Source organism: Pleurodeles waltl, chromosome 5 (assembly GCF_031143425.1).
Source record: "Pleurodeles waltl isolate 20211129_DDA chromosome 5, aPleWal1.hap1.20221129, whole genome shotgun sequence".
NCBI lineage: Eukaryota > Metazoa > Chordata > Amphibia > Caudata > Salamandridae > Pleurodeles > Pleurodeles waltl.
This window is the reverse complement of record NC_090444.1, coordinates 1,770,103,422-1,770,123,491: the sequence shown is the minus strand read 5'-3', so window position 1 is coordinate 1,770,123,491 and position 20,070 is coordinate 1,770,103,422. Positions and strand designations below refer to the sequence as shown.

At 42.5% G+C, this 20,070-nt stretch overlaps 1 protein-coding gene across 1 annotated transcript in view; it reads left to right on the top strand.

Moving 5' to 3' along the window:
- CNIH3 (cornichon family AMPA receptor auxiliary protein 3) overlaps window positions 1–20,070 on the top strand; it is a 443,940-nt gene that overhangs the window by 411,797 nt on the left and 12,073 nt on the right. Inside the window, exon 5 of the mRNA XM_069236797.1 lies at window positions 12,824–12,967. Within this exon, the coding sequence (XP_069092898.1) occupies window positions 12,824–12,967 (144 nt within the window). The remainder of the gene's footprint in view (window positions 1–12,823; window positions 12,968–20,070) is intronic.

Genomic DNA, 20,070 nt, shown 5'->3' with positions numbered 1-20,070 from the left:
CTCAAAGAGCAGAACGCTGCCCGAGAAGGACAACTGACGGACGTGATGTGGAAGATAGAAGATTTGGAAAACAGACAAAGAAGGAACAATCTACGATTTCTGGGTATACCAGAAGGACTAGAAGGGGACAATATACAGGCATATATGGTTGTTCTTTTGCGTGGGGCCTTTCCAGAACTGGGGAATCGGGATTGGGACAATGAGGTGCAGAGGGCTCACAGGTTCCCGATAAACCGACGGGAGGGGGGGCATCGGGCAGACTCTAAATATCCAAGAGCGATTTTGGTATATTTCGGGAGCTATTTGGTACGTCAAGAGGTAGCCAATAAGACTCCTCCCAATACCCCACGCTCCTGCAATGGGGTTACCTTCTTGACCCGCCCCGACTTCTGTCATGCTACAGTTGAGCGGAGATGGCGGCTTCGGCAGCTTATTAAACCGTTCTTTGAGAAAGGAGGTGAGGCTTATTTGTTGGCCCCCGCTAGGCTAAAAACAATAATGAGTGGACAAGTAAGAATCTTTACATCACAAATTAAGGCAAAAGAATACTTAATGGGGGTGAATATATAGAGTATAGAAGAACTTGTGAAGACATAGGCATTCGGGGCACCGGGGGTGGGGTAGGCCGATGCATGCATGACACCAACATTCAGGCCATTTGGGGTCTGATTGCTCAACAAAATGGGGGGCCAGTATTAGGGGGGGAGGGAGGGGACCAGGGAGGGGGTAAGGGGCTACTGGTCCTGGGGGAGGGAAGGGGGGGTGTGAAGGGGAAGGGGAAAGTAGGAGGGGTTGGGGGTGGAGCGATAGGGATAAATCAGGGGGAGAAAATGGAAAGGAAACGATCAATGGAGGTAAGAGATAGGGAGCATAGAAGTAGAAAAGGAAGGAAAGGGAACTCAAGAGACGGTGTAGCCAGAAATGGTAATTCGAGGGATCGCAAAGAGAAAAGATTTGAATTTACAAAAAGGAAGGGGTATGGCTAGACTCAGAATTGTGTCAATCAATATATGTGGTTTGAACGATCCTCATAAAAGAAGGAGAGTGGCCGAAGAACTTAAAACTTTTAAAGCAGATATTTTCTGCCTGCAGGAAACTCACGTGGAATATAAAAACTCCGGGATCTTCGGCTCACTTGGTTTGAAGGCAATTGCCTGGTCTAAACAAGAAGCTAGAACTAAAGGAGTGGCGATTTTAGATCAGACTGGTAAACTAGAATTTACTCGGCAAAAGGCCGATACCGGTGGAAGATGGGTAATAGTAGAATGTAGCTATGGCCATAATCGCTTTACATTATGTTCCATATATGGGGTAGTTACGGATGACCCGATTGTAATTGACACCCTCGCTATTGAGCTTACAGGATGGGCCCCTCCCTATATCATTTGTGGTGATTTTAACTTTAATGGCTCGTGGGAGGGACTACAGGATTTATTAGCACCCACAACTGAGAAGTATCAAGGGCGTAAACCTCGGGTGTACAAGGCAATGGGTGCTATTCAGCAAGAATTAGGGCTAGTGGATGCTTGGGTTAAGCTGCGGAAACCCGATCCCGGATATACTTATTACTCGGCTCCACATGTGAAATTAGCACGGCTTGATTATTTTCTAATTTCCCCTGTATTCTTAAAACAAGCCAGGATGGAGTTATACTCACGGATGGTGTCAGATCATAACCCTTTAGTACTTGAAGTGGAATTGGATGGGTTAGAACCAAAAGTCAGCAGATGGACATTTGAAAGGGGACTTTTAAAAAATCCAGAAAATTGTGAGCATATGAGTAAGTGGATAACTGAATTCTTGGGGTTTAATCAGGGTTCAGCCCCAGTAGAGATTGTCTGGGACACTCTGAAAGCTGGTATTCGTGGAGAAACATTAAGCTTTAGTATCAAAAGACAGAAGGAGGCTCAAGGGAAAATAATTGAGTCTCAAGCAAAGTTGCGGTCTGCAGAAAGACAGCTGGCTATAGCTATAGAAACCGGAGTAGATATAATGAAAGCACAGGAAGAGGTTGCCATAATAAAAGCAACAGCAAATGAGGTTATAGCCCAAGAAATAGCAGAGAAATATTTAACGCAGCGCGCGCAAGGGTTTGAGTTTGGAGAAAAAGCTGGACGGCTGCTAGCGATTCGGGCAACCCAGAAAACAGAGGAAGGGGTAATTAGGGAGATCACAGATCGGCAAGGACGGGTAACGTCAGAAGTGGGCGGGATTAGAAAGGTGTTCCACAGATATTATCAGGAACTTTATGATGAAACATCAGTATATTCGGATGAAGATGTTATAGAATTCTTGTATCCCATTAAGTTGGGAAAGCTAGATAAGGAAGATAAGGCACGTCTGGGAGAACAGATAGATATCTCAGTAATAGAAACGGCAATAAGCAATCTGCCCACAGCGAAGGCTACTGGTCCTGATTTGATCCCTCTAGAATTTTATAAAGTTTTCAAACTACCTCTGCTTCCGGTTATGTTGGAATTGTATATTCAGGTACAAAATGGAGGGAAAATCCCCCCATCTTGGGATCTAGCTAATATAGTTATATTTCATAAGAAGGGAAAACCCCCGTTAAATCCAGCCTCATATCGCCCGATCACATTAATAAATAGTGATGCCAAGATATATTCAAAGATCTTGGTAGTCCGATTGGCATTGGTGATTAAAAAACTGGTCTCTCCACGGCAACATGGGTTTATCCCAGGAAGAGATACAACCAATCACATCCAGAGAGTACTAGCACTCTTTGATTCTACGGAAGTAGCAAAAGAGCCTATGGCGGCTGTCTTTTTGGATGCAGAGAAGGCATTTGATCGGGTGAATTGGAAGTATTTATGGTATGTCATGGAATATTATGGGCTAGGGAAGAAATTTATTACAGCAGTAAGGGCTTTATATAGATCCCCGATTGCGCGAATACAACTAATGGGAGGACAATCTGAGACTATACTAATTAGGAGAGGCACCAGGCAGGGGTGCCCCTGCTCTCCTCTTCTGTTCGCTTTGTATATAGATCCTCTGCTGAGAAATTTGGAAGAAAATAGTAAGATTCCACCAATCCATAGGCAGGGATGGGACACCAAAGTCTTAGCATATGCAGATGATATAGCCATACTAACACCATCTCCTGATTCAGCACTGAGAGAGATTGAAGTGGTGATGAAAAAATTCGGAAGGTTTTCCGGGTATCTGTTAAATGGAGCTAAGACACAGCTGTTGGCTAATCAATATACAAATATTAAAGATTCACGGAGGGTGGACCATGCAGTATATTTAGGTATTAATATTACACCAAATGTAGACGAAGTGGTAAATCTAAATTTAGATCCTATACTCGCCAAATTTAGAGAAGATATATGCAGATGGAATAATCTACATTTAACCATTGTAGAGCGATGTAATATGATAAAGATGATTTTCCTCCCAAAGTTGTTTTATCTATTTCGTGCTATACCATTGAACTTTGCTAACGCGAAATTTAAAGAGATTGATAGAATAATTACGAGATTTATATGGGCGTATGGCAAGTGTAGGAGATCGAGCAAAAATATGTCTCTTCCCCGTGAAAGGGGTGGGTGGTCCCTGCCGAATGTAAAACTATATCAAATGGCAGCAGCTTTTCAGCATATGCGTCCGCTACTGGGATCTGACACAGAAGGTGTTTTAAAGGCAGATAGCCCCAATATATATGAGCTGCAGATAGGAGCTGCAGCCAATGGGTGTTTGGTAACATTCCATGAGCCGGGATATTATAAGAAAACTAGATATAAAGTCCTAGGAGCGGCTCACAAGTGCTGGCGATTATGGTATAAAAAGAAAGGATTTGGTAGATACAACTATTATACCATGATCGAGAAGAATCCATTACTTCCTGAAATATTTCATGATAGATATATGGCAAAGTGGTGTACATCAGGTATTACCAGGCTAGGAAACCTTTTCGACAACTCGGGGGTCAAGACGTTTCGAGATCTACAGGAGCAATATGGTTTACAGAAAAGGGATTTTTTCAAATATCTACAGATAAGGAACTTTTTAGTGAAAAAAACAGGGGGGGCCCAGGGATTTAAAAGTAATCAACTGTTGAATGAGATTCTGGCTAAGCCCAGCATAACTATTAGGTCAATTTACCCTACTTTAATGGTAGAAGAAATAGATGATCTAGAAAAGAACAAGGAGAGGTGGAGTAAGAAGCTGGCGGATGGTAGCAATAATTTTTTGAGATCACTGGAATTGGGATATACTATCCTATTATCATCTTCCCTACAAGCACAGCATTACAAGACCTTGTTTGATCTGTATCATACACCAGCCCATCTCGCCAAATGGGGATGTGTATCAGGAACAAACTGTCCAAGATGTGGGATGCATGGTGCAGATATTATACATATGATGGCTACATGTGGGGGGTTAAAAGCCTCAAGGGAAGGTATTCAATCTGTGTTGAAGGAGATAGTGGGCTATGATCTTGTCCTTACGCCTGAGATTATGGTCTTTGGTACTGATGGCGAAATCGCTGGATCTCACAGAGCGTTTATCTTTGTAGCTATGGCGGTGTTTCGAATCTGTTTATCAACAGCATGGCTGGATTTACGACCCCCGTCCTGGCAACAATGGCTGGCTAGGTTGCTGTCTGTATATCACTTGGAGATGTCACTGTATGAACGGAAGGGGAGACAAGCCAGGAGGAAGGGGAAGATAATATGGGGTCTGTTTCAGGCTTGGATACAGGCCCATAATGATCGGGCCACTCCCTTTTGAATGAATTAATGGGTATCACTTTTAGATAGAGTGTGAGGGGTGGCTAGGTTTTGTGTTTTGTAGTACGTATGTTGTAATTTGGTAATATTTTCTTTTCTCTTTTTTTATTTTTTATTTAAGCCTTCAGTGTATAATGACATAAGAATATATGTGTTATGTGTTTCCTTCCAATAAAAAAAAGAATAAAAAAAAAAAAAAAGAATGAGTAAATGCATATTTGTTCTGACATTTTTCTTTTCAGATCTCTCTCCCTGCTGTTCCCTACCCTAACTCCCTTCCCCCCCGACTGGCTTCCTCATACCTCTGTGCTATAATAGCTTTCTGAGTTGATGACGCCAGAAGGTGGGCCTTTTGTTCAGCAACGTGCAGATCCCGAGGAAAGGACACTGTGACACCATCCCATAAAGAGATGGAAGAGAGTGAGAGAGGGAGAGAGACCACATCACAGTAAGGAGTCACCTATGGCCTAAAGGCTAAGGTCACAGACCCTTGCATTGAAAGTTGAGGGTCCTACTCCATGTGTGTCCATGATCATTTTCCTTCTTTAATTTCTCTTAAACTTCAAAAGTTTAAGGTTCCTATTGAAAGGTGATCTCACTCATGTACCCACTCACAGGCTTACTCAGACTTTTACACACTCAGACCCACTGAAACCCTCACACACTCACTCACAGACTCACACAGACACTGACACACCCACTAAGACACTGATGCACTCAGTCTCTCACCCAGACAGATACTCTCACAGCCATTCTCACCCCTGATACACCCACTCGCACCTATTCTCATGCCCAGAGAGACAGGCCACAGCCAACTCCCGCTGAGCACGGCCAAAGGGCCATGCGCAGCCTGTGGTTGGGTGGTTAGGGGGGCTGGCCACAGGGTCTGGTTGAAGGCCTGGCCTTGCAGCCACCCCCACTGCACACAGCCGAAGTAAGGCAGGTGAGCATATTACAAAATGTCTTTTAGCAGGTATAAAGTATGAAGGGTAGAGGGACTCAGATCAATCTTTTATTGGCCACACAGAAGCCTGATTGATACAAACACAGTCAGTCCCAATTTTATCAGAGACTTCCTTTAGGGTGCACAGCACACCAGATGGTAAATTAGCTCTTAGTATCTCAACATGGGTGAAACCTGGAATGGAGAGACGGATAGTTCTCTTAGGTATGGTTTGCACTCACTCACTGCATCCCATGAAAATGCTGTCTTTTCTTTCTTTATAAGTCATTCTGTTAGCAGATGCATCTAAGTGAATAGCGTGGCCATGGTTCTCGGTTAAGGAAGGGCACAGCCTGCTATAAAAGATTTTTGTAAATTTGATTACAGACAATACGGAGAGCATCAGCAAGGAGAGGTTAACAAAGGGGGTAGACACTGGTTGTGGTGACAGGCAAAGGGTAAACTGATGATAGGAATCAGATCAACATGAAGGCCAGGGGATCAGTTAGCAGGCAGAAAAGGGCATGTTATTAAGAATTATTTACCAATATTATACACACAGCCCATTCTACTTGGCTGGAATTAGACTAATATACCATTGTAGAAAGCCATAACCTCTAATCTAGATAGGGAAAATGAGTTTGTAGATGGAGCAGATAATGGTAGATAATATAGTCCATCAGTAGAATAAATAGGGCAAGGAAACATGGCGCTTCCTGATCATCTGCCACCATATTTTTACCTCACATACAAAGAATCTAAAGCTCTAAACGCACTCAAGGTTATCTACCAGCCGCACTGAAAGAGGCAGTGACACGACAGATGCTGAAACCCACTAAGAAGATGTGCAACTGTGAATCATATAGACACTGATGATGCTTACCCCAGGCATTCAAGTTAGTGCAGGTTAGTGTGTGAAACCCAGACATTCTCAGACCTTTAATTAATTAAAGGAGAAGGAAAAACAGAGGGTGTGAGAGACAGTTGAGACAGGTGATAGAAACAAAGATGAGAGGAACCAGTTGGAGTGAAGTGTATGGATCAAAACATCTTTCACTGCAAACCTTTAGAAAAATAAAAACTCTTTTTTGTGAAGCACTTTTTTCATATTTTTCCAACCACTAAAAAATTAGCTATATTTTGCCTATCTTTCTTTGTCTCCCTACAGGGAATTCACAAACCCTGGGTAGCTTTAGAATCTCCAGGACACTGGAAAAAAGGACACAAATTTGGTGTGCATACCTTATGTAAAAAAAGTTATGGAGGCCTAAGCATGAAATACCCCAAATAGCTAAACAAGCATTTGCAATGCAATAGTCCTCGCTTTTGCTGGAGTTAGAGCTATTGGCATTGTAAATGCATAACTTGACTTTTCTTGCCACATAAATTGGTCAACCTTGCCTCATAATTTGGCCCTCTCAGCCACATAATTTCAGTGGCCCTGCATATAGCTAAAGCACTTCCATTTACTTTTAAAATCTTGCCCTGATGGCCTTGAACATGTCTAAGATTGTTTTTAGTAATGTTTTCTTGTAAGTTATTTTTAATGTGGGTGATGTGTGAGGGACTCTTACTCACTTTTTCAGAGAAATGCTGTGTTTGTTTCATGCAGCATCCATAAAAAAAGTTTTTTTAAGACCAAAACAGGACTTCACAAATGAGAAATGGGAGGGTGTCGCGGACGTTATTTGCAGTGAGCTGCTGCTGTGTTATAAGTATTGAAAACACACATCACTATCCCTCAATATTAGATGTAAACACAATAAGGATTTGGACGGTTGTGCCTGTGCATTGATCAGTGACCTGGCCAAAGAAGGCGAGAAAGAGCTGGAACTGGATCATAAATTCAAATCTGTTCCAACAGGGGCCCCCAAAATACGTGTGGCCCAAGGCCCCCAAAAACCTTAAGATGCCCCAGGGGAGAACTGGGCCAAAGGAATGATTAATGTGGTTGCACAAGTAGGGAAGTCGATTGGGTTGCAGTTGTCAATAGCTTGGAGAGTATGTCTTATGATGATTCTTCTCCTGAAAAGCGTTCGCTAAAGAGTTTATGACAGACATCTAGCTTTACATTGGGCCGAATTGAGTCATGATGGCTGACATCTCCTTGCTGCTGTTACTAAGAAGAAGTTGGAACTGGGGGGGCGGCTTTTCATCAATTTGACAAGCGCTAATCTGTGTAAACACACTTTTTATCCCACGCTTTCAGTGGCTGAAACATAGTATTATATGGTAAGCAGGACACATGAAAGGGGGCTTATGGGGCAGTGGAACGAGAGGAATTCTGATTTGTAGGTGTAGTAAGTGGGATAAAGCACATTACTTTGTGAAATGACCAACATTTTTAAAGTCTTTCCACATAGAGTGAGGGAGAGAGCGTGGATGCATTTTTGCCTGCGTGTAAAAATTCCCGGTGAAATCTGACAGACACCGCACCATTCCGTACTAACAGAAAGCACCTTTCCGTGCCACAAAGAAGAACAGGGTATACATTTTAAAGAGACATTAAGCTTGCCATCTTTGTGAATTCTTTGTGCTGGACGACTTATGGCTTAAAATCTTCTCCAAAATCACTGTGGTTATTTTGCAGTTTTATATGGCGTGAACTTGACCAGGAGGCATCGAAGTGCTTTACAGGAGCACCAGATTCATTGTTTGGGGGGGCATGAGGAGATTAAGTGAATTGCCCAGAATCACGGGATGGTGAACCGTGTTACTCAGTTACAAAAGGAGCAGCTTTGGCTCTATGTCATATATTTGAGACATCTGTTGACGGAGAGCGTTAATTACAGTGGGAAAGCTTTAAATAGCATGAACCAAAAAAAGCAAGATTAAGTAAAGCATGTGAAATGCAATTAGGAAGAACATGGTTACGTTAACGCTTTTACACTTATAATATGGTGGCTGAAAAAAACCTGCAACATTTACCTTTGTAATATGCATGAAGCAGGGAAAGGGAAAGGGCACAGAACCACAGACTGTTCCTAAGTGTCCAGTGGGACCTCTTTTGGCCTCATAGGGCACTGCACACTGCAATCTTGAATTCAACACATCTCCAATGACTTTCAGGTGCGGTACTGAAAAATAAAGCGTGGCGCCCGTTTTGTGAAAAGTTTTACGCTGTGAATTTAGGTTATGAGGGAGGGGAGACAAGAGTTATATGCTGTCTGAAAAAAACCCATAGGTAACAACATCTTGGATAAAGCAAACACTCATAGAGAATGCTAGATTAAGTGAAGCATGTGAAATGTAAGCAGGGACACATTGTTACATTAGCTGAGAGCAAGAATGCTCTGCAAATGAAAAAGAAAGATTTGCCAAACAAGAGCAGGAAACAAAGAAACAAAAGTCCCCCAAAGAACAGATTAACATGACAAAGCATAATTATACAGCAGTTGTCCCTGCTCTTAAATAGAAAAAGGAGGGACAAAGAGGCATTACTGACCACTAGCAAGCAAGGATTTTTAAATGACACTGAAATGAACAAATGAAATGGCTTTAAGCCCACAGAAGTATACTAAAAGTATACAAAAGGCTGTATGCTCAACCTAAAAAGGGATCTCTACTGGTGTGAAAATGCCTCCGCCGTTTAGGGGTTAATATTTGCAAGTTTCACTTTGAAGCTAACATGGGCCTATTAACATCCTCCTGTCACCCTCAAGAAGCAAGGCCGTCCTATTTCCATTAACCTCAGGATTATCCAGAAGCGCTCCAGTGCTCTACCATCACCTTAAAGGGTAGAGTGCGCCACCATTTTATATAATCTGGCGCTGCACTAAATGGACGCCAATTCACACAGGATTTCAAAATATTGCAAGATTTCTATTTGGAGCTCCGAGTCTCAGCAGAAAGATCACGGGGAAACTGTACTGCTGCTGTTGCCCAGCAATCTATATTTTAGATCACAAGGCCACCTGGACCAGAAGATAGCCCCAGCCCGCTCGGCCGGCCGGCAATGCAGCCCTCTGTGGACTGCTTTAGTGGGCTTAGGCGAAAACTTGTAATCCTTGTCTAAAAGGAACCCTGACATCACGTGTGTTGGCCTAGCTCCCACAATTCAACTTTGCATAAAGACAGAACCACCATTATCTAAAACATCTCATCATGCTATGTGGCCGTTTCCATGCCATACTAGTTACCACATACATTTTCGTTTACTGCCATTTTGGAATGTAAACTTACCATGATGAGTTGGCTCAAGGGGTATATATAGGTGAATTATTTTGCTCCACTGAGGTAGATTCCATCCTGACAAACGTACTTTATTGCATTGTAGAAGTCTTAAAGCATGACCTTAGATTTGTTTTGTTTTTGAGAATTCCATGTTCCGACAGTCCCTCCAAACCCATCTTGACTCAGAGGAATATTTGCCATTCCAACCACAATGACCAAATTGTCCAGGTACAGGAAAAAGGACATTTTAGCACGCCAGTTGAAGGCACATACTTCTTTGAGCATTTTGTAGAGGAATGAAAGGAAGACATTCATGTAAATGTTTAAATGATGACATCCCTGTTCATAACACCAATAGAAATGTTTGCCCATACAGTACAAGCAGCTGTGACAGAACAAAAACCCGGCACATCCCTGATTAGTTTGTGATTAGTCCTTGATGCAAGTCTGTTCACCGGTGTCCTTCAATCCAATCATAAGGGAGCACACCCAAGTAAATTTAGGTGTCCAATTTAAAAGCTCTTCTTTATTTAGGTATTTTCATTTTTCTTCAGTTATCACTGACACATTACCTGGCACTGTGTTTCATTCCTTTATATGCTATGCAACATCTTCAGTGCAAATGTTTCATAGAAAGTTATGCTATCTAGTCTCTGTTTTCATTGTCTTGACCCGTCACATGCTAATGACACCATGTACCTGGTGTGATGTCAGTCTTGTCTCAAACACTGGGAAAATTGTGCTGTGCCCATATAAGTTCCACCCACTTCTAGATTAACATGTGACTTAGAATCTTTTGATGAATGAAGCAATGAAACATTTTGGCAGAATATACTTTAAATAATAGTAAATTTCAACATTGGATACTCCAGTCGGGGTGGGGTGGGGGCGGTGGCCGAACTCCTCACATAAAAACATAGGACAGGCCTGTTCTTTCAAATCCTTTCTATGGCTTCTTTCTTTACGGTGAGATTGACTTCTTAGTCAAGGTTCAGGACCTGGTGACTATGGGTGGGCATAACTTTCGCAATTTGCGGTTGAATAATTATGTGAAATTACAGCAAATTACACAAGATTACGCAGAATTACGTGAGGATTGTAACCCAGCACTTATCACTATTTTCTATTTTTTTGCGCAAGATGCACCCTTGCACCTAAAATGGACCAGGGGATGCAAAATAGTTCTAAATGCAACACAACACGAACTGTAGCAGACAGAAGATGCTTGCCCTTGTTAAATTAGTTGTTTTTGTGCCATTTAACCTTTATGCTGGGATCCTCCCACTTTCTGGTGTAGTTTTGTGAAGTCACTGCTCTCTTTTAAAATGACTCTCTTAGAGCCCATCTTGAGTGCTTGAGAAAAGCCCTTTTTAGTTTGGGCCCTTAAAAAGCAGGGAGTGCATTAGAAATCCACCCCGATCAACCCAAATCTTTTGTCAGTTCACAAATTCCTGCAGAGACTGGCAACCCACTCTTTCTCTGCTAATCACAATCGTTTCCACCTACTTTGTGAGACAGGGAATCTGTTTAGTTTGTCGCTAGTTGTTGCCCTATCTTTTGCCTGTTACAACCATGCTTTATGGGATGTGGGTGATCTGGCCACATTAAGCCTACGTGACCACAGAGGAGCCATTTGGCTAGTCTTGTTCTTGGAGGATGCTGAAAATCAGACCAGTAAGAGTAGCCTCAATACCACAGAAACAGCTGCCTGTTCAATGAAGCTAGGGGTGGTGATTACTAGGCATGCATGGATGCCCTGCATACGGTTTCCTGGAGAGGCTGAGGCCAACCTTCTTAAGCATGCATTTAGATGGAGAAAAGACTGACACTTCTTTGGAACAATTCACACAAACTGGAACCCTGACTCAATATCTAGATCTGGATTCATTGGCCAGGCAAAACTGCTACTTTCATAGCAACATCAGGGCTCCTCCTACCAGATATAGACAACCGTCTGAGCCGGTGCAACCCCCACAACAGTTTTTGGGCAGTAAAGGGGCAGTGGTGGTACCAGAGGGAGACTACAAGCAGTAGTCGTTCTCCTCTTCTACGGAAACCCTTTCCAAACCAGTTTAATATGATCTCTTAGGAACAAGATTATTCAGTAGGCTGTCAATTTTTGCCTTTTTTGGGTCATTAAAGACACCTGCAAATTGGGAATATGTCCTCATCTTCCTGGAAGGACCACCTTTGTTTCCTCCAGATACCCCCTTCTTTCACTCATATTGTGACACCAGAGGCTCTTACTGTTTATGTAAAGGGGCTATAAAAAAGGTAGCAGAAGCAGAAAATGATCTGGGGTGCTATTTCTGCTATTTTTCAGTGAAAATAAAGGACAGCAGTCTGTGACTGCTCCTAGACCATAATATCCTGTATGCCTATCTGACAATAGACAGTTTCTAAATGCTATTTTTGGTTCAAGTGCTGGTGGACTTGGAATAACGGGACTGGATGTTTTTTTGGTCTTACAGGATGCTTATTTTCACATTCCACATCTACAGTCACCATGGCATTGCCTGAAGTTCATGGTGGGGTGGGAACGCTACCACCTCTCTATCCTTACCTTTGGTCTGTCTTATTTCTTTATCAAGTTTCTGGTAGTGATGGTTGTCCATCTTTGGCTAATGCAGGTGAATATCTTCCTTTATCTAGAAAACTAGCTGTAGATATGGTCACCTTATCTGCTATCAGACCATCTTTTTCCAGACTGTGGTCTTTACCACTGTTTTTTTGTCAATCTCCCAATGTAGAATCTCCTTTTTATTGGTGCTTTTCAGAGGGCGATTTGTCCAGAACCTTAAGCCCGGGTCATTTTAGCTATGATCCTGATGTTTTGTGTCATCAGCAAATTCACTAATATCGCACAGGAACTTTATGTTGTACAGTTAGAAATGCATTTTGAAATATTCGTATTATTAATATTTGATCTGTGTTGCTTATTTTCCCACAGGTACTTCCACTGCCCAGCGGATAGCTCTGAATTAGCGTATGATCCACCCATAGTTATGAATGCAGCCACTTTAAATTATTGCCAAAAAGAGGCCTGGTGCAAGATGGCATTTTACCTCCTCTCCTTCTTCTACTACCTTTACTGGTGAGTGGAATCATTCTCCACAAAACTTGTGTCTGCATGAAAAAAAATAAAGCTTTTTTTATTGAAAGACCCTTCACTGGCATGGGCTATGGCCATGCTTCTGCAACACCCATGACAGGAACAACTCAGGTAAGAGAACCAAGGACCCTTAAAATGTCCTTGTCCCTCACTTGGGTAGGGTAAACCAAGTTCAAGGCTTAGTCTTAGCAAGTGCTGCGGGGTGCAAGCATACAACTACTTAATATAGTAAAAGGAATAATAAAAATAAGTTTAAAACCTATTTCATAAAAAGGAAAAATGTGTTAGCATACCACAACAATGTATAAAATGTTTAGACATTCCAAAACAAGTCAGTGGGAAAAAACAAATAAAATGGTTACTTCAATATTCAATGGAAGCCAATTGGAAGGCTCAATTATTGGAAAAGTCATTACCTTTTACTGAGGACATGGGGGCCACTGAGCTATTGTCTTTGCTAATGCTATTTTGCGAAATTGGTGCCTTATTTGCAAGCTAATCGTCCTGGAATTAATTTTCTTTTGCTTTAAGAGAAAAGCATGCCAAGATGGCCACCTTGAATGTGTATGCACGGGCAGTTACCTTATAATAGTTTAAAAACACTATAAATGTTTTTAATGGTCGCACGCTGATACAGCAGTGGGCAGTCGATGGATCATGAGGGGACGACAGTTTAAATAAAGCGAAATGGGACGTGAAACATGAAGGGGACAGGGAGATCGCATAGAAAGGGAGAGAAAGTGACAGAGAGCGTGTGGCAAGCGGGCACAAGGGGAAAAACAAATGTTTAAATGAAGAGAGTGGGGATGTAAAAGGGCAGGTGATCTATGGGAGCAAAGACAGAGGGCTCGAAAGGACTGAGCGCAGAGCTCAGTGGGCATGCGGGTGCTGAAGCGGAGACAAACATTCACCTAAGATGGTGGGATGTGGGAAAGGGAAGGGGGTAGCATGGAAAAAAGGAGAGAGAGAGGAGGTGACTAATCCCTCATGCATTGCATTAAAAGGTTCTGACGTCAGCAGCAGAAGGATATAAATTATTCAATCAAAACACAGTCAGGATGCAATGCTCTTTGAGAGGACAAATGCAAGAATAGAGAACAAAGCCATTGAATCAGTCGTGGAGAACTGAGATTTGCAAGGAAGCCATTAAGTCATGCCCAAGGGCCGGGTCTAAAGGCCCATCTAAGTATATGTTGGATTCAATAAGTCTGTGGCCAACAGATGACCAAAGATGTCTATAGGCTAAATCTAGAAAAGGTGAACCAATTATTAACGGCATGTCCCATAAAGCTTCCTTTACTCGAGCATACGTACTTAATTAGGGATTAGGGGCCAGATGGACCAAGAAGGCCTTCTGCGATTCGGAAATAGCGATCTTTAAGAAATCGCTATTTCTGATTCGGAAAATGCAATGTATCACATTTGCGATTCGGTAATAGCGATTTCTTAAAAATCGCTAATGCTATTACCGAATCGCAAATTGCGATACTGGCCCCATTCGCACCTATGGGCCTGTAGGCCCATATCTGTGAATTTTTTGCATTTGCAAAATTGCGATTTCTTAACTGGAAATTGCAATTTCTGAAATGCAAAATCCCAGGGTGCTGGGGGCCTAAGGCCCCCTCTGCTGCACCCCAAAATATTTTTTTACAACATGTAAGGTGCACACATGCCAAAAGGGTATGTGTGCTTTACATGTAAATTTTTAAAAATGCATTTAAAATGCATTTTTAAAATTTGCACATGGTTACCACCAGGTTCAACCTGGTGGTAAATAGCGATTCCTAAATGCCAACGTCACATTTAGGAATGGCTTCTTACAGGTGCTTTAGAAATCGCAAATAAGGAATCCTTATTTGCGATTTCTTATTTAGAGAGTCGCAATTTGCGACTCTCTAAACAGGGTCGCAATTTTAAGGAATCACTATTTTAGCGATTCCTTAAAATTGCTTTCAGAATGCCTTTAATACATTCTGAAATGGCTTTTTGCATTCGCAAACGGGCATTCGCTCGGTTTGCGAATGCAAAAAGCTTTCATACATCTGGCCCTAAGTCACGATCCAGTCACACAGACATAAGAACACCTTTTTTCTTGCTAAAGATCGTTATATCTGCAAACCTGTTCCTTGTATTCTATTTCCACAGACTCTTTCTGTCATGCACATTTAATGATCATGGGTTTCTCGTTGGCCCACCTCATGTGTAGCTTCACTATTGCTGGCACATGGCGGCACCAGTTGTATAAAATTTGCGAGATCCACCCATGGCTCACATTTTCAGCTGCTAAAAACCTTATTCCCACTTCGATCTTTCAAGGCATCATTATGGTTCTTCTTTGCTCCTCAGACCACCTGCTAATCCCATTATTGTATAATCTTCTGCAATGTGCTTACATCACCACTCTTCTTGCATGTCTCTGCTCAAACTGGGTCAGGCCAGTGGGCATCCTGGGAAGGTTAGCGTCTACTTTACATTCATCCTCTTTCTTCAAAGCCTTATTGTGAAATTTCTTGGCTGAGAGGGGAAAGGCAGCTGCTTCTGCCTACCAGTGGTATGACGGAACTTGAGGGAACCCCCCCTACAAAGTACATGGAGGTCCCCCCCCCCTCCGACCTCACTCGGGAGCTATCAGGCCAGGGTACTATGCTGAGGGCCCCTCTGGTGCTCGGGCCCCTCCCCTCCGCACCGCAGGGGCTGTGGGGGCTTTGTTACCACTGCTGCCTACCCATGTCTGTTTACTCGGCCACACTGTGGTAAATATATATAAATCTTACATCGTTCAATAATCCAGGTAAAAGAGACGTACAGGCTCAAGGAATGCTTATTCACTCACAATATCTGTGTCTGAAAGGGTACCCATACATATTTCTCTGGAAATATATCAGGTAGATAAAGGCACTGATGAAATGGTTTTGTGTAGTGCTTTTTCTGCCAATATGCTTCTCCTTTTAGCAGTAAAGAAGACAAAACATACTTTTCTAGCTGTGTAATGATTGTGCATAGAAAGCGCTGATAGACTTTTTGCTAAAAGTGCAAAACCCAAAAAATGATGTTTGGATGCAATAGCTGAAGCCATTTATGGGGAAAAGCAAGAGATACAAATGAATAAGACTAGGGGTTACCTACTCCAAATCACACAAGAGTAGACAGACAAGAGTAGACAGACACCGCATGCTGTTGTTCTCCACCAAAAATTAAAAAACGTTGTAAATCATGTTGTATGTTTTCCAGTGACCTTAACTCATAGATGTCTTGGGACTGGTTTGTTGTCCACTGGCTGAGATAGGAACAACTGCATTTTACAAATGATGTATGGATCGGATCTGCAGGGCCTGCATCCACTGCCTGAGCACTTCTTTCACTTTCAAGGTGTAGGAAAGTGGATTATTAGTAGGTGGAAGTATGCGCCTTCAGCTAGTAATAATACCGCAATCACTAGTAAGGTCCAGTCAGGTCTCAATAAATGAATCCTTGCTCAACCCTGGGTAGTTTGGCAATGAGCAATCAGGCTTAATTTAGAAGACAGGCAAGTGTAAATCATCAATATATCACTGAAACATCAAAAATCTAAAAAACATAAAGCAATAACAGCCAATTTATAAAAATAGAGAATATTGTTATCTTTAAGATGGCACCAAAACAAAAAAAACTCCAATGTAGAGAGCCAGAGATATGAATTTTCTAATAATATATATTAAACAAATGTGCATTATAGTGCCAGAAAGCATAAAGCACTATTCACTGCTATCTGGTAGTGCTGGATTGGGACAAAGTGAACGTTTTAGGCTGAACGTGATGGAAAGTGGGTCAGATAGGGTGAGTGGTAGGTCCCCGTCAACATTTTACCTTCACACTTGTTCGCTTTTTCTGAGCTTTTCTCTTGATGATGAGCCCTCGGGTTCCTCTGATCTGTAGTTGGCTTTGGCAAAGGCAGCCTGCTGCAGCGTGGTGCCTTAGTGAGCCCCTGAAAGTCTTTGCGCTCTGCATCAATGGTGAAGAGCTCTGGAGCTTTCGGCAGGACAAACAAGCACAGTCAGGCCGGTTCTTGGTTTGACAACGGCAGCTTGACTCTTGATGTGCAGTCGGTCTTCTTCTGGAGCTCTTTACCAAAACTTTGCAAAAAGTTCCTAAACTTTCAAAACTTCTTGTGAGTGGTTTCCTTTGTGTTGAAAAGTGTCCAGCAGCACCTGGTCAGTCCAGGAAAATCCAGCTGCAGCTGGTCAACTGGAGTAGTCCTCTTTTTAGATGTTGCGAGTGGCTTCTTCCAGCTCTTTTCTACCTGTTGCTGCTCATTTTCCTTTTGAAGCAGGCACAGTTATTTCTTTGTGGAGCTTTGAGAGTGCAGCAGGTGGAAGCCAAGGGTACAGTGGAGCATTCCTTCTTCTGTTGTTCCAGGCAGTGATCTGAGGGGCTCCTGCAGCTCTGTCATATTTATCCTTCATTATGGGCTTGCAGAAGTGGAGGTACTCCAACCAATGGGGGTAAAGTTACCTCCCTCTGGTATGACCAATTCCTGTGAAGTGTGGAATATGTTTGACCCAGAATGCACTGTTCTCACAAAACCAAAATGAGACATTCTCTCCTTGGAGTATGTGCCTATGTAACCTAACCCAGATATGTGGCTAACTTCTGGCTACACTCCCTCTCCAGTCTGCTAATCTAATTAGGGAGGCTCCCATCTGGCTGGGGGTCAAGGCAGTGAGGGATGGAATTTGATCCTGTGACCTCTACTCTCCTACCATTGAAGTCCAGTTTATCTCCCCTGTCCCCTTCCTCTCCTGGCTTCTCCAGGAAACCGATCTCCTCCTTTCCAAATGGCTATATTTTTTCAGCACCAGGCCTCTTCACACCTACTCAGGGAGCAGCTTGATTCAGGCTATAAAAGGCTGCACAATCAGAAGAGGCTGATACATGGCTGCTTTAGGTAACTTCAGTATAGTAAGTTCTGAAACTAGTTTCCTGCAGTAGTTATAATAAATACAACCTGGGAGGGTATCCGCTGGAGGGTATCCTGGTGCTTAGCAGGTGTGAGCCTAGCCAAGCCGAGGGCCTAGTGGGGCCACATGAAAAGCCAGGTCTTCAACTTCTTTTAGAATTCAAGATGTGAAGCAGAGGCTCCTATGAGCAGCAGCAGATCACTCCACGCTTTAGCAGTGATGCAGGAGAAGGCTTGACCGCCGGATCTGGTTTTCCGTATGCGTGAGGTAAAGGAACTATAAAATCACATTCTGAACAGGACATCTTTAGTACACTATGCATTGTAGAATTGTTGCCTTGTGTTTTTGTATTTTTTTAATAAATTACACATTGTATTTCTTTTTTACATCTTTCTCTCTGTGCTAACATGTTAGTGCAACTGAATTCTCCTAATCAGTAAGCAAGCCAGCTCTGCAGGGTAGAGAAACACTTTTCTTACTCAGTAATTTCAAGTTCGAAATAAACTACTTATTTGACTGTTTGTTTTCAAGTTCACCCATGTCAGATGTTAGTCAATCATCCATTCCTTGTTAGGTCTGGTGTTAGCCAAGACCTTTAGAGCTTAATAATATTATAAGTCTTATGTGTCTACTTTTAGGGTCGTTCAGACTGCCCTCGTCATCCATTGGTCTGTTACTGTGTCAGTCACAGTTTTTTCAGCCCATTATAGCATGTAACACAGAGCAATGGGGCAGCCCATTTCCGCTATTGGCTAACTTTACTGTGATTGATAGCATTCTCCCTTCCACAAGGAGTGCATCTACACACAAAGTAGATCCGTTTGGTGCCAGGGTCCAGTATGGCAGTTTATGTTTTTGAGACCAAAAGAGCTCCCCCAACAATAAAATTGTGCAACAACCATAAAACACAAAACACGCATTTATAAAGGCAGGAGTCTTTCAGCCAACGCAAGACTTATTGGCTTTGCCTTTGTACTTTGCATTCTGTTACCTATAATATTGTTGCCCCATTCTTTATGTGCCAATGCAAGTATCAGGATACTAAATAAAATTATCTACTTCCCCGAGCTCGACCACTTACCAGTGGATCACTTTCTGCTTAGCATTGAAGGTGGTGGGTGTTGCTGGAAGTGGCCGGACAAGGCAATAGGCAGTGTTCCTCTGCACTTCTTTTCTTTTTCCTTTAAAGTGTAAAAACTGTTCTTGTGGTTCCAAGGCAGTGAAAGGTTACTGGTTAATAACCGCTAGGGTGATTGGCGTGTACCACTGGTGTCATGGGGCACAATGCCACTGCACTCAGACTGGATGAGCAAATACTTGACTTTCACTTGATTTTCTCAGTGGAGCTCTTGTAGAATTAGAAACAGTGCAGCACTTCAGCCATCATTTAATTTGACTATCTAGACATGTTTTAACTTTAGAAAATAAAATGGGTTTATTGTTGGTACATAAATTAGTAGGAATAGTTTCACCAAAGAAACCCAGATGTCTCAAGCTCATGCTGGGCCAGAAAACAACCCTCAAGCTTTATTATCATGGGAGTCTATTGCTTCAGGTTTGAAAGGTTTAACATGGAACCCTTTGGCCAGTGTGTGTGATCATATATGTTAGTATGTTGAACAGTGTGTGGGTGTGTGAAATTAGAAAGTATAGGTGAGTCAGAGTAAGAGTGGGCAAGAGAGTGCAACTGAGTGAATCAAGGTAAGAGCGAGTTCAGTTTTTTTGATGTCATGCAGGTTAAGGGCATGGGACATCACTTCCTGTGACATCATTAAGGTCAAAGGGTGTATGGATCCCGGGCATTTTGGTTAATAAACACCCATGACAGAAGGGAGGCACGCAGCACTTCTTGAAATTTCAAAATGAAATATATAAATGCCGTTTTCCTTCTAGGGGGTGCACGCGACAGAACACGTACAAAGACACGCAGGCCCTCGTTACATGCGGGCAAGTCATTTCCGATATGTGTACTACGAGGTGCGAGCAAGTATAGCCGAGTCAGAGTAAGAGTGAGCAAGACAGTGAGAATGAGAGAATCAAGGTAAAGAGTGAGTGCAGTTATTGTGAATTCATGAGGGTTAAGGTCATGTGACATCACTTCCTGTGAGGTCATTAAGGCCAAATTGTGTACGATGTCACTTCCGCTAT